A 13619-nucleotide genomic window follows, 5' to 3' on the forward strand; every position below is an offset into this window, starting at 1 on the left:
ATGAAACCAAAATAGAACTTTTTGGTAAAAACTCAACTCGTCGTGTTTGGAGGACAAAGAATGCTGAGTTGCATCCAAAGAACACCATACCTACTGTGAAGCATGGGGGTGGAAACATCATGCTTTGGGGCTGTTTTTCTGCAAAGGGACCAGGACGACTGATCCGTGTAAAGGAAAGAATGAATGGGGCCATGTATCGTGAGATTTTTATTGAAAACCTCCTTCCATCAGCAAGGGCATTGAAGATGAAACGTGGCTGGGTCTTTCAGCATGACAATGATCCCAAACACACCTCCCGGGCAATGAAGGAGTGGCTTCGTAAGAAGCATTTCAAGGTCCTGGAGTGGCCTAGCCAGTCTCCAGATCTCAACCCCATAGAAAATCTTTGGAGGGAGTTGAAAGTCCATGTTGCCCAGCGGCAGCCCCAAAACATCACTGCTCTAGAGGAGATCTGCATGGAGGAATGGGCCAAAATACCAGCAACAGTGTGTGAAAACCTTGTGAAGACTTACAGAAAACGTTTGACCTGTGTCATTGCCAACAAAGGGTATATAACAAAGTATTGAGATAAACTTTTGTTATTGACCAAATACTTATTTTCCACCATAATTTGCAAATAAATTCATTGTGATTTTCTGGATTTTTTTTTCTCATTTTGTCTGTCATAGTTGAAGTGTACCTATGATGAAAATTACAGGCCTCTCTCATCTTTTTAAGTGGAAGAACTTGCACAATTGGTGGCTGACTAAATACTTTTTTGCCCCACTGTACATCTAAAGCAGACTTGGGGAATATAAAGGATAACTGCAGAGAGTTGTGTTGGAGGATGTTTGTTTCATGGTTCAAATGGGAAACATTGAGTTCAAATGTAGATCCAGACAGCTGGTTGATGTTACTACACACTACTACATAACAGACAGATAGAGACATGTTGATAGAAAGATAGGGTAGCATTATGTTCAAACAAGACCACAAGTGTCAATTTTTTCTTATGCCCGTCAGGCACAGCTGAATCTAACCCACTGTAATATATTAGATGCGCTTCAGTGGGTGCAGAAGAATCACATCAGTGAGGCAGCACGCTCGGTTTGCTAAATACTTTTTACAAATGTCTGATATACCGTCCCGTCAGAAAGTAGTCATACCCCTTGACTTATTCCACATTTTGTTGTGTTACAGCCTCAATTTAAAATAGATGACATAGATTACCCCATAATGACAAAGTGAAAACATGTTTTTAGAAATGTTTGCAAATGTATTGAAGATGAAATACAGAAATATCTTATTTACATAAGTATTCACACCCTTGAGTCAATATGTTAGAATCCCCTTTGGCAGCGATTACATTATTCTTTAAAAAATCAAGTTGGTTTGTTTATCATGGCTAGACAGCCATTTTCAAGTCTTGCCATAGATTTCCAAGCCGATTTAAGTCACAAATGTAACTAGGCCACTCATTCAATGTCATCTTGGTAAGCAACTACAGTGTAGATTTGGCTTTGTGTTTTAGGTTATACTCCTGCTGAAAGGTGAATTTGTCTCCCAGTGTCGGTTGGAAAGCAGACTGAACACGGTTTTCCTCTAAGATTTATCCTAAAAGCATTCCCATAAAATGATGCTTGAAAATATGAAGAGTGGTACTCAGTGATGTGTTGTGTTGGATTTGCACCAAACACAACACTTTTTGTATTCGGGACATGAAGGTAATTTCTTTGCCACATATTTTTGCAGTTTTACTTTAGTGTTGTAGAACCATCCTCAGTTTTCTCCCATCACAGCCAATAAACACTGTAACAGTTTTAAAGTCACCATTGGCCTCCTGGTGAAATCCCTGAGCGGTTTCCTTCCTCTACAGCAACTGAATTAGGAAGGACCTGTATCTTTGTAGTGACTGGGTGTATTGATACACCATCCAAAAGAGAAAATAATAACTTCCCAATGCTCAAAGGGATATTGTATGCTTTAAAATAAAATAATCTACCTGTAGGTGCCCTTCATTGTGAGGCATTGGAAACCTCCCTGGACTTTGTGGTTGAATCTGTGTTTGAAATTCACTGCTCAACTGAGGGAACTTACAGATAATTGTATAATGTTAAGTACAGAGGTAAGGTAGTCATTAAAAAATCATGTTAGATACTATTATTGCACACAGAGTGAGTCCATGCAACTTATTATGTGACTTATTAAGCAACTTACTCTTGAACTTATTAGGCTTGCCATAACAAAGGGGTTTCAATACAAAACACTTCAGCTTTTCATTTTTAATTCATTAGTAAACATTTCCAAAAACATAATTCCACTTTGATATTGTGGGGTATTGTGTGTCAGCCAGTGACGCAATGTGTAGGCCAGTAATCCATTTTAAATGTAAACAAAAAGTGGAAAATGTTAAGGGGTGTGAATACTGTCTGATGGCACTGTATGCCTGTAATATGCTTCTGCTGTAGCACCCCCAAAATTAAGTTGACAAAGCAACATTAGCCTTACGTGATGCTTGCAGTGTAGTTTCTGAGTTAGACATACAGTAGTTAGGCATTGTAAACATAGATGCTAGTTTCTGAGTTAGATATAATGTGTTGGGAATGGTGTACCTTTTCACCATTTGATCCTTGATGCCCAATAGGGCCTTGGGGTCCCTGATGACCCTATATAGACAGACAGGGACAGATGACAGGGGTTAATTCTGTGATATACAGATTTAATCCGTGATATACTTTTAAAGACAATTTCACTGATGTTTGCGGAGATCACTTTTTCACTGACATAACCTTTAATGAAACATTTCCCTGATGGCAAAGCTACATCCACTTTGAAGCAAAACATGTTTTATTGTTTCTTAAGTTGTTTCTTAACTTGTTTACTTGTCACACATCATAAGTTTGTTTACTAAAATTGCCAGTTTTCTAGTTCAGGGGTCTCCGACTCCAGTCTGGAGAGCTACTGGGTGTGTAGGCTTTTATTCTGGCATCACACCTGATTCAGCTATTCATTGTTCATATGGATAATCATGATGCATTCAATTAGGTACCTTAGTGATGGTCTGGATTAAAAACGAGAGTTGGAGTACTGTGCTCTAACTGTTATTAAGCCAGTTGAAACCAGTTATAGTCCTTAGGTATTACGATTATTTTACCGACAGAACTCAGGCCATCCTGATTGATGAGGTTAAGTCAGAATTTCTTGAAGTAGTTCCACAGGTGTCGATCCTAGGACCTGTTCTTTTCACTATTTATATAAATGCTGTTGGTTAATCTGTTGAAAATTGTACATTTCATCTATATGCAGATGATACTATTATGTACACAATTCCCCTGACTGCTGAACTGGCTGTGACAAGACTACTGTCTGATTTTGCAGTTGTGCGGGAAGCCTTTACTGGTTTAAAATTCATACTTAATACGGGCAAAACTAAATACAGTACATGTTGTTTTCAAGTTCTTGTAAAATTGTCTCAGATGGATTACATCTTCACTCATCGGATGGTTCTATACTGAACAAAAATATAAACGTAACATGTAAAGGACCCATGTTTCATGGGCTGAAATAAAAGATCCCAGAAATGTTATGTGCACAAATGTGTTTACATCCCTCCTTTGCCAAGATAATTAAGCCACCTGACAGGTGTGGCATATCAAGAAGCTGAACAGCATGATCAGTACACATGTACACCTTGTGCTAGGGACAATAAAAGGCCATTCTAAAATGTGCAGTTTTGTCACACAACACAATGCCACAGATGTCAAGAATTTTGAGGGAGCGTGTAATTGCCAGATAATTGAATGTTAAGACGCCTCTAACGTAGTTTTAGAGAATTTGGCAGTACGTCTAACCGGCCTCACAACCCCAGACCAAGTGTATGGCGTCTTGTGGGCGAGCGGTTTGCTGATGTCAACGTTGTGAACAGAGTGTCCCAAGGTGGCGGTGGGGTTATGGTATGGGCAGACATAAGCTATGGACAATGAACACAATTGCATTTTATTGATAGCAATTTGAATGCACAGAGATACCATTGTTGTGCCATTTATCCGCCGCCATCACCACGTTTCAGCATGATAATACACTGCCCAATGTTTCAAGGAACTATACACAATTCCTGGAAGCTGAAAATGTCCCAGATCTTCCATGGCCTGCATACTCACCAGATATGTCACCCATTGAGCATCTATGGGATGCTCTGGATCGACGTGTACGACAGCGTGTTCTAGTTCCCGCCAATGTCCAGCAACTTCGCGCAGCCATTGAAGAAGAGTGGGACAACATTCCACACACCACAATCAACAGCCTGATCAACTCTATGCGAAGGAGATGTGTCACGCTGCATAAGGCAAAAAGTTGTCAGACCAGATACTGATTGGTTTTCTGATCCACGCCCCTACCTTACAGATGCATATCTGTATTCACAGTCATATGAAATCAATAGATTAGGGCCTAATGAATTTATTGAAATTGACTGTTTTCCTTATATGAACTGTAACTCAGTAAAATCTTTGGAATTGTTGCATGATGTGTTGATATTTTTGTTCAGTATAGTTAGCCAATTCCCGATCTGGACAAACAATCCACCTACCACTATTGCTACTTTGAATGGTGGATAGAGGGCAGGATAGACAGACTGGTAGACTATATTGACCTGTAGTATAGTTAGCACGTGGAAAAGCATAGTGCATAACGGCAATATCAAAACACTTTGATATAGGGGAGGCTCATGCAAGCAGATATGGACATTTGTATAGGATAGAATTCTATAGTAAAACCTGCAAAAAGGTGAATGTAAACCAGGGAAAAAACACACAACCCTCCCCAAAGCAAAGAGAAATTGTAGACCACCCTGTCACGCCCTGACCAGGTGAACTCTTCTATTTTGGTCAGGGTGTGGCATTTCTATAGTTTATTTTCTATGTTTTTGGTATAGCCTTGCTTTGGGGCGTATTTCTATGTTGGGTTCTGTCGATTCCCAATCAGAGACAGCTGTCACTAGTTGCCTCTGATTGGGGAATCATATTTAAGTTCCTTTTCCCCCCACGATGTTTGTGGGTTGTTGTCTCTTTTTGTTGGAGCAGTAGCGATACGTTTATTCTCTGTTTTGACCGTGTTATTTCAGTCTGTAATAAATAACATGAGTTCGCTCCCAGCTGCGCCTTGGTCCACTTCTTCCTTCCTGCACGACGATCGTTACAGAACAACCCACCAAACCAGGACCAAGCAGCGGGAGGAAAAGGAGCGCGAGAGATGGGCTCGCGAGGGAAAGGAGTTCTGGACCTGGGAGGAGATCATGTCGGGGAAAGGACCCTGGCGGAAGGATTCCCAGGTCGAGGAGGTGATGCCAGCCGGTGCAAGGAGTCGCAGGCGGCGGTCGAGGAGGCCCGGAAGACACCCCCAAGAATTTTTTTTTGGGGGGGCTAATGGGGTGGTCCGGAAGGGCAGAGGAAGAGCCCAGACCACTGCTCTCGTGGGGGATAACGGCGAAGGAGGAGGCAGAGATGTGGCAGGTCCTGGAGGACCTGCGTAGGGACAGCGTGGAGGAAGAGCCTTGGGTGGCAGAGGTGCGCACGGTATCGCCAGTGCGCCTGCACAGCCCAGTGCGCTCTGTGCCAGTGCCCCACATTTGCCGGGCTAGGGGGAGTGTTCAGCGAGGACGTGTTGTGCCGGCTCAGCGCTCCTGGCCTCCGGTGCCCCTTCTCGGTCCGATGTATCCTGCGCCGAGGACGCGCACTGTGTCTCCGGTACGGCTACACAGCCCAGTGCGTTCTGTGCCAGCGCTCCACACTTGCCAGGCTAAGGTGGGTGTTGAGCCAGAACGGGTGATGTCAGCTGTGCACTCCAGACCTCCAGTGCGCCTCCTCGGTCCAGGATATCCGGCGCCGCTTATGCGCACTGTGTCGCCGGTGTGCGGCCCCAGTCCAGTCCGGCCCGTCCCTGCTCCCCGCACCAAGCCAGTGGTGTGTGCCCCCAGTCCAGTCCGGCCCGTCCCTGCTCCCCGCACCAGGTTAGTGGTGCGTGTCCCCAGTCCTGTCCGGCCCGTCCCTGCTCCCCGCACCAGGTTAGTGGTGCGTGTCCACAGTCCTGTCCGGCCCATCCCTGCTCCCCGCACCAAGCCAGTGGTGCGTGTCCCCAGTCCTGTCTGGCCCATCCCTGCTCCCCGCACCAGGTTAGTGGTGCGCGTCCCCAGTCCAGTCCGGCCCGTCCCTGCTCCCCGCACCAAGCCAGTGGTGCGTGTCCCCAGTCCAGTCCGGCCCGTCCCTGCTCCCCGCACCAAGCCAGTGGTGTGTGCCCCCAGTCCAGTCCGGCCCGTCCCTGCTCCCCGCACCAGGTTAGTGGTGCGTGTCCCCAGTCCTGTCCGGCCCGTCCCTGCTCCCCGCACCAGGTTAGTGGTGCGCGTCCCCAGTCCAGTCCGGCCCGTCCCTGCTCCCCGCACCAGGTTGGTGGTGCGTGTCCCCAGGCCAGTCCGGCCCGTCCCTGCTCCCCGCACCAGGTTGGTGGTGCGTGTCCCCAGGCCAGTCCGGCCCGTCCCTGCTCCCCGCACCAGGTTGGTGGTGCGTGTCCCCGGTCCTGTCCGGCCCGTCCCTGTTCCCCGCACCAGGCCCACGGCGCGTGTCCACAGTCCGGCACGGCCTGTGTCCGGTCCACCGGTGACCAGTCCTGTTCCGGTCGGCGGCTCCGCTCCGGAGCCTGAGCATGCCGCTCCACCGTGGTCCAGTCCGGGCCAGAGGGGTAGGGCTAGGGTGGAGGCAGGGGGAGAAACACGCCCGGGGCCAGAGCCTCCACCGAGGGTGAGGCGCCCACCCGGGTCCCCCCCCCTAATAGACTTTAGGTTGGTGCGCCGGGAGTACGCACCGTTGGAGGGGTGGTACTGTCACGCCCTGACCAGGTGAACTCTTCTATTTTGGTCAGGGTGTGGCATTTCTATAGTTTATTTTCTATGTTTTTGGTATAGCCTTGCTTTGGGGCGTATTTCTATGTTGGGTTCTGTCGATTCCCAATCAGAGACAGCTGTCACTAGTTGCCTCTGATTGGGGAATCATATTTAAGTTCCTTTTCCCCCCACGATGTTTGTGGGTTGTTGTCTCTTTTTGTTGGAGCAGTAGCGATACGTTTATTCTCTGTTTTGACCGTGTTATTTCAGTCTGAAAAAAATAACATGAGTTCGATCCCAGCTGCGCCTTGGTCCACTTCTTCCTTCCTGCACGACGATCGTTACACACCCTCCCCTAACTTTCAAACTGTCCCTAATTAGTGTGATCAAAAGCATTAGGAGTGAAGCGCGTTGGTTTAACTCAGTACATTACTGTAACCCAGTTTTAACAAACTAGTACGGTGTGATTAAAGCATTACAGGAGATATTTGGAACAGGTCAAAAGCTGTATTTTGTTTTATATTAAAAAAATTCTGTGTTTTATGAAATTCTACAGTACAGTCGTGGCAAAAAGTTTTGATAATGACACATATATTAATTTTCACAAAGTTTGCTGCTTCAGTGTCTTTAGATATTTTTGTCAGATGTTACTATGGAATACTGAAGTATAATTACAAGCATTTCATAAGTGTCAAAGGCTTTTTTTGACAATGGGGAGTTTCCTGGCCATGGACCCAAAATATCGATGTTTTATTCCCCGAGCCACTTAGTTATCACTTTTGCCTAATGGCAAGGTGCTCCATCATGCTGGAAAAGGCATTGTTCATCACCAAACTGTTCCTGGATGGTTGGGAGAAGTTGCTCTCAGAGGATGTGTTGGTACCATTCTTTATTCATGGCTGTGTTCTTAGGCAAAATTGTGAGTGAGCCAACTCCCTTGGCTGAGAAGCAACTTCACACATGAATGGTCTGAGGATGCTTTACTGTTGGCATGACACAGGACTGATGGTAGTGCTCACCTTGTCTTCTCCGGACAAGCTTTTTTCTGGACGCCCCAAACAATCGGAAAGGGGATTCATCAGAGAAAATGACTTTACCCCAGTCCTCAGCAGTCCAATCCCTGTACCTCTTGCAGAATATCAGTCTGTTCCTGATGTTTTTCCTGGAGAGAAGTGGCTTCTTTGCTGCCCTTCTTGACACCAGGCCATCCTCCAAAAGTCTTCGCCTCACTGTGCGTGCAGATGCACTCACACCTGCCTGCTGCCTTTCCTGAGCAGGCTCTGTACTGGTGGTGCCCCAATCCCGTAGCTGAATCAACTTTAGCAGACGGTCCTGGCGCTTGCTGGACTTTCTTGGGCGCCCTGAAGCCTTCTTCACAACAATTGCACCGCTCTCCTTGAAGTTCTTGATGAGCCGATAAATGGTTGATTTAGGTGCAAACTTACTGGCAGCAATATATATCCTTGTCTGTCAAGCCCTTTTTGTGCAAAGCAATGATGACGGCACGTGTTTCCTTGCAGGTAACCATGGATGACAGAGGAAGAACAATGATTCCAAGCACCACCCTCCTTTTGAAGCTTCCAGTCTGTTATTCGAACTCAATCAGCATGACAGAGTGATCTCCAGCCTTGTCCTTGTCAACACTCACACCTGTGTTAACGAGAGAATCACTGACATGATGTCAGCTGGTCCTTTTGTGGCAGGGTTGAAATGCAGAGGAAATGTTTTTTGGGGATTCAGTTCATTTGCATGGCAAAGAGGGACTTTGCAATTAATTGCAATTCATCTGTTCACTCTTCATAACCTTCTGGAGTATATGCAAATTGCCATCATACAAACTGAGGCAGCGGACTTTGTGAAAATTCATATTTGTGTCATTCTCAAAACTTTTGGCCACGACTGTATATGCAGGGCTCCCTCGTAAAAGAGACACTGGTCTCAATGGTGAGTCCCTGATTAAATAAAGGTAAATAAATTTGTAGACTTACCTCGTAACCTGCTAGACCCATTTCTCCCTGTTTACCCATTATACCTGGGGGACCCTGTGAGAGGAAGGGAGGGAGGGTTTGGTCACGCTGGAGCTAAAACTGCAAATAACCACATTACCCATCTAAAGTGACAGCCTTCAGATGTCAATGAAGGTCAAACCTAAATACGGATTTTGCTCTGACTGCTTGACTTCTTACTGGGTTTTACCTTCTAGTTCTAACATCAGGACCCATATTCATAAAGCATCACAGAGCAGGAGTGCTGATCTAGACTCTTCCGAAAGGCAGTGCCGTGTATTCATGGACTCCAAGGGAATATAGGGAACACAAAGACACATAAAATAATGTATCTTTCATTTCTTTGTGTTTCATAATTTTCCTTCAATACTGGCCAATGATGATAACGGCGATTCTGATCCAACCATTAATTCATACATTGTGCCCCTGGTCTGAGAGGATGGAAGTTCAACATGTAGCTAGATGTAGAAGGCTAATGTTAACTAGTTAACGTTTCCCATGAATGGATGTTAGGCTAGCAAGCAAGCATTTTAGCCAAGTAGCCTAGGACAACAAAAACTAAAAGTATTTACTGTATGACAGAGTGATAAACCGTTTTGTCAACATGAAAGAGAGGAGGATGGCATTGGCGTTTCTCAACAAGTAGGGTGAGTCAACATGTTTTTCTACTTGCACGAACGTGCACATGCAAAATGGTGCTGGAATAGTGGAGGCAGCTCCTGTTTTTTTTATGCGAAGTGCAGTAACTCTGTGGTTCTAAATCAATAGTTGTTTAGTGGGCCGAAAATGTCGGGAAACATTAACTTGCTTAACCATGCTGTTGGTCATGTAACTATCTGTTACATGCAATATTTGTTGTGGACTTCACTGGACAGAGGTTTCTATCCGGTTTTGTGATAAAACAATGGTGTGGTTGAATTTATTTTGCCACAGTCTTCTTATTGTCTCGGCCTTTAGGCCTATATATCATGGTCGCAAGGCATATGAATTAACAGCAAACAATACAATTTACACATATAGTGTAGGTTGTAATATGGGTTTTTTGGAGGGGGGGCCCTTGGCTTGATTTTGCCCACGCATCCCTACTGCCGAAGAGATTCTTCATTTGTCCCCATAGCAGAACCCTTTTAGGTTCCATGTATAACCTTCTGTGGAAAAGGTCCACAGAATGGAACCCAAAAGGGTTCCTCAAAGGGTTCTCCTATGGGGACAGCTGAAGAACCCTTTTAGGTTCTAGATAGCACCTTTCTTTCTAAGGATGAAGGATCAGGTGCCCCCTGCCCACTCCTCCTCTGAGACGGTTTATGAATACAAGCCCAGAAAATGATCTCACTGTCTGCAATATTACAGGTCCACATTACCACAGGTCCAATGGTTCCTCTCGAGCCCTTCGGTCCCACAAACCCTTTTGGCCCTGTCTTTCCGATTGGTCCCGTCTCCCCAAGATGACCCATATGACCTTTGGCTCCCTACAACATACACATATAATTGGTATGATATTATATGAAACATTATACAGTAAAATTACTTGATATACAAGTACTGTAAACAAAGGTAAATTTATAAAGGTATAATGCAGGTATAATTGGTATCGCAGGGGTCTGGACCATGTTTTGATCTAGCAATGAAAAATAATAAGTGAAATAAATGTGGTTGATAAGAATACCTTTCTTCCTGGTTTGCCTCTTTCACCAATCTTGCCGGATTTACCTTCTTGTCCCTGGAGTGGAGATATGAGACAGACTGAGAAATAGATATTTTAGCTGAATAGCTACATATGACAAAATTTAACAGAGATAGACAATGGTGTTGTGAAATATTTCTAGGTGAGGGAGCGAAAAATAATGTAACTCGTGAATGATAATTATTCATGTATGTCACCTCTACTCCCGCTCCTCCCCTCCTGCGCTTGACGTCGCCGGTTTACTAACCACCGGTCCTGGGAACCATCATTACGCGCACCTGGCATTCATCAATACGCGCACCTCTCTCATTACCTCCCCTTTATCTGGCACTCCCTTAGGTTTTTTTCTCCATGATACTTGTTATATTAAACTTACCACCTGCACCTGCTTCTCGACTCCCAGCATTACAACGTTTTACAAGTAAAATGTCCAAACTGTATCTGCATGCCAATGATTTGATTGATCTCAATCAGTTTCATGGTAATATGCATTTAGATCTTCTTGAATTACTGTTTCATAAACGGATTAGAGCAAATGGGGTTAACAAACTATCAGCCTTGTATTTTGTTGCAATTAAAGCACATATCCTGCCCGCTCTTTTTTTAGTATTCAACTTTTACTATTTACTCCACTCGGGGCCTTCCGAGGGGGTTCGTGGAGTTTTATGAACATCAATGCAGACGCACGGTGAATTTGGATCTTAGATCTCGTTGGTGTGATAAGGTTCATGTGGCTAAACCCCCTCTCACATGCTGCTGAGCTACAGTGAACAGTGCTTGACCTGAAATAGGTTCCGGTACTAATTTTGGGTGCCCGTACTGTTTATATTTAGCTGCAGGAGCTCCACGATACTTTTGAGCTAGTAAGAGTCTAGTCAAGAACTGGAGATGTGTACAGTTAAGCAGTGGTCTCAGCTTGCGTGTCCCCTACTGTGAACAAAGTCCCTAAAGCCATTGTTAGCGGAGGCGCACGGGAGGGAGAAGCGTTGGCACAGGATGCGAATGTCTTTTTCCCTGAATCTCGGAATGAGAGGCTCTGACCAGCTCTCTGTAATCGGACTGCGGTGCAGTCTGGTCCACTGCGGACGTGCCTTTAAAGCTTGTGGTTGTGAACAAGCAGCTCCTCATGTTGTTTATAAGGCTAGCCAGGAACTGCTGGTAATTCTTTTTTCAACGTTCTCATTGGGCAAAGCGGTCAAGTCTCTGACGGCCTCCGCAGTGCACACACGCAGCTTCTTCATCATTCTCACCACCGCCAGAGAGAAGACAGGGAAGAAATCACCTACTTCTAGGCTGCTATACATAGGCTATTTATTTGGGTTCTCGTTCTATCGTTTTTCATGGAATTTTAGTGGTAATTAAATGTAATTTATTTATTACAACTACAACCCAGTCACAGTTGGTGTAGTGTGTCGGGTCAACATATTGTAGCCATAGAAAGCTTTTATTTACCAAGGTAAGCAATTGAGAACAATAATCAACCTGGTTGAATGTGTGTGTGGGGGTGTTTGGTTACGTTTGTCACTCACTGTGTTGCCTATGAGTCCAGGATTCCCAGGTGGGCCCTCCTTTCCCTTCATTCCGGTTTCACCCTTCTCTCCTTTGTCGCCCTCCTGCCCCATGTCACCCTTTTCACCCTAATAAAACAGAACAGCATGGGCTCAACTGGGGAGCTCAATACAACAAAAAAACGGAATGATCTGCAAAGAGAGCTGGTGAAACCAGCAGGCATAATGTGGCATGGAATGTCATAATGAAGTCATATTTCTGGGTGTAAACAGTTTTTCTGGTTGTAGAGTCATCAGATAAAGAGGTATTTCCGCTTCATAATATTTTGTTTTTTTATCTGTTCAGATATGTTTTTGCCTGGTTGTTTCAAAACACCATAAACAACCTGACCATTACCTTACAAAATACATCTAAATTGTGCACTACTTTTGACCAGGCCTCATAGCGAATCGGGTGCCTTTTGGATGCACACAATGACTCATTGAGATTTGTCTCAGGCCTTACCTTTGTTCCATCAGGACCAGCAGCACCGGCCTCTCCCTCAAGCCCTGGCTCCCCCTACACACAGAGCACAAGCAGTGAATGAGATTGACATTTGATGGCTAACAAAACACAAATTGATCAGGAGAAATTCATTTTAAGAAAAGAATGACAGAAACACTGACCCGTTGTCCCATTAGTCCCTGTTCTCCGATGTTACCAATGGCGCCGAGTGCTCCCTGATACACACACACACACACACACACACACACACACACACACACACACACACACACACACACACACACACACACACACACACACACACACACACACACACACACACACACACACACACACACACACAATTTTGAGGGCAGGGTTTCCTTAACGTTACAGATATATTTCTGCCTCTGTGTGTGTGTGTGTGTGTGTGTGTGTGTGTGTGTGTGTGTGTGTGTTTATGCGTGTGTGTGGGTACTTGTGTGTGTGAATGTGCTGTAACAATAACTGCCTACATACAGTAACTGTGCTGTTATTCACTAATTGGTCATTTACACAGACTCATCACAGAAACGTCATTGCATTCACTACAGTAAGTGTGTGTAAGTGAGAGACTGACTTATTATAATGGACAGACAACCATGTTACAGTGTTAGAGGAGGAAAGCGGGCGATTAGAGTAGGATGTGGTGAGTACTCTTGTGACTGACCTTCTCCCCTGGCTCGCCAGGCAGTCCTGGATCACCCACTTCGCCTGGAGGACCCTAAGAGAGACAAAAAGAGAAAAGGAGAAGTAACCGAAAGCTCGCTGGTTCAAATACCCAAGGCGACAAGCTGAAAAATCAGTTGACATACCTTGAGCAAAGCACTTACCCCTAATTGGCTCCAAGGACGCCGTACTACTATGTCTGACCCTGTAAAACAACACATTTCACTGCACCTATCTCTTTGCTACCGCCAAGTCTGGAACCAAAAGGCTGCTGAACAGCTTCTATCCTCAAGCCATAACACTGCTGAACAGTTAATCATATGGCTAGCTGGACTATTTGCATTGACCCTCTTTTTTTGTAGCACTGACTCTCTTG

The 13619-nt window shown here is 45.1% G+C and overlaps 1 protein-coding gene across 1 annotated transcript in view; it reads right to left on the bottom strand.

The window, feature by feature from the left end:
• col27a1a (collagen, type XXVII, alpha 1a) overlaps window positions 1-13619 on the bottom strand; it is a 365335-nt gene that overhangs the window by 74184 nt on the left and 277532 nt on the right. Inside the window, exons 34-41 of the mRNA XM_045688056.2 lie at window positions 13245-13298; window positions 12718-12771; window positions 12557-12610; window positions 12073-12180; window positions 10526-10579; window positions 10221-10328; window positions 8842-8895; window positions 2592-2645 (exon numbers count right to left, since the gene is read on the bottom strand). Coding sequence (XP_045544012.1) covers window positions 2592-2645; window positions 8842-8895; window positions 10221-10328; window positions 10526-10579; window positions 12073-12180; window positions 12557-12610; window positions 12718-12771; window positions 13245-13298 — 540 coding nt within the window. The remainder of the gene's footprint in view (window positions 1-2591; window positions 2646-8841; window positions 8896-10220; window positions 10329-10525; window positions 10580-12072; window positions 12181-12556; window positions 12611-12717; window positions 12772-13244; window positions 13299-13619) is intronic.

The sequence above is a fragment of the Salmo salar genome, chromosome 01 (assembly GCF_965601325.2).
Source record: "Salmo salar chromosome 01, fSalSal1, whole genome shotgun sequence".
In the NCBI taxonomy this organism is placed as follows: domain Eukaryota; kingdom Metazoa; phylum Chordata; class Actinopteri; order Salmoniformes; family Salmonidae; genus Salmo; species Salmo salar.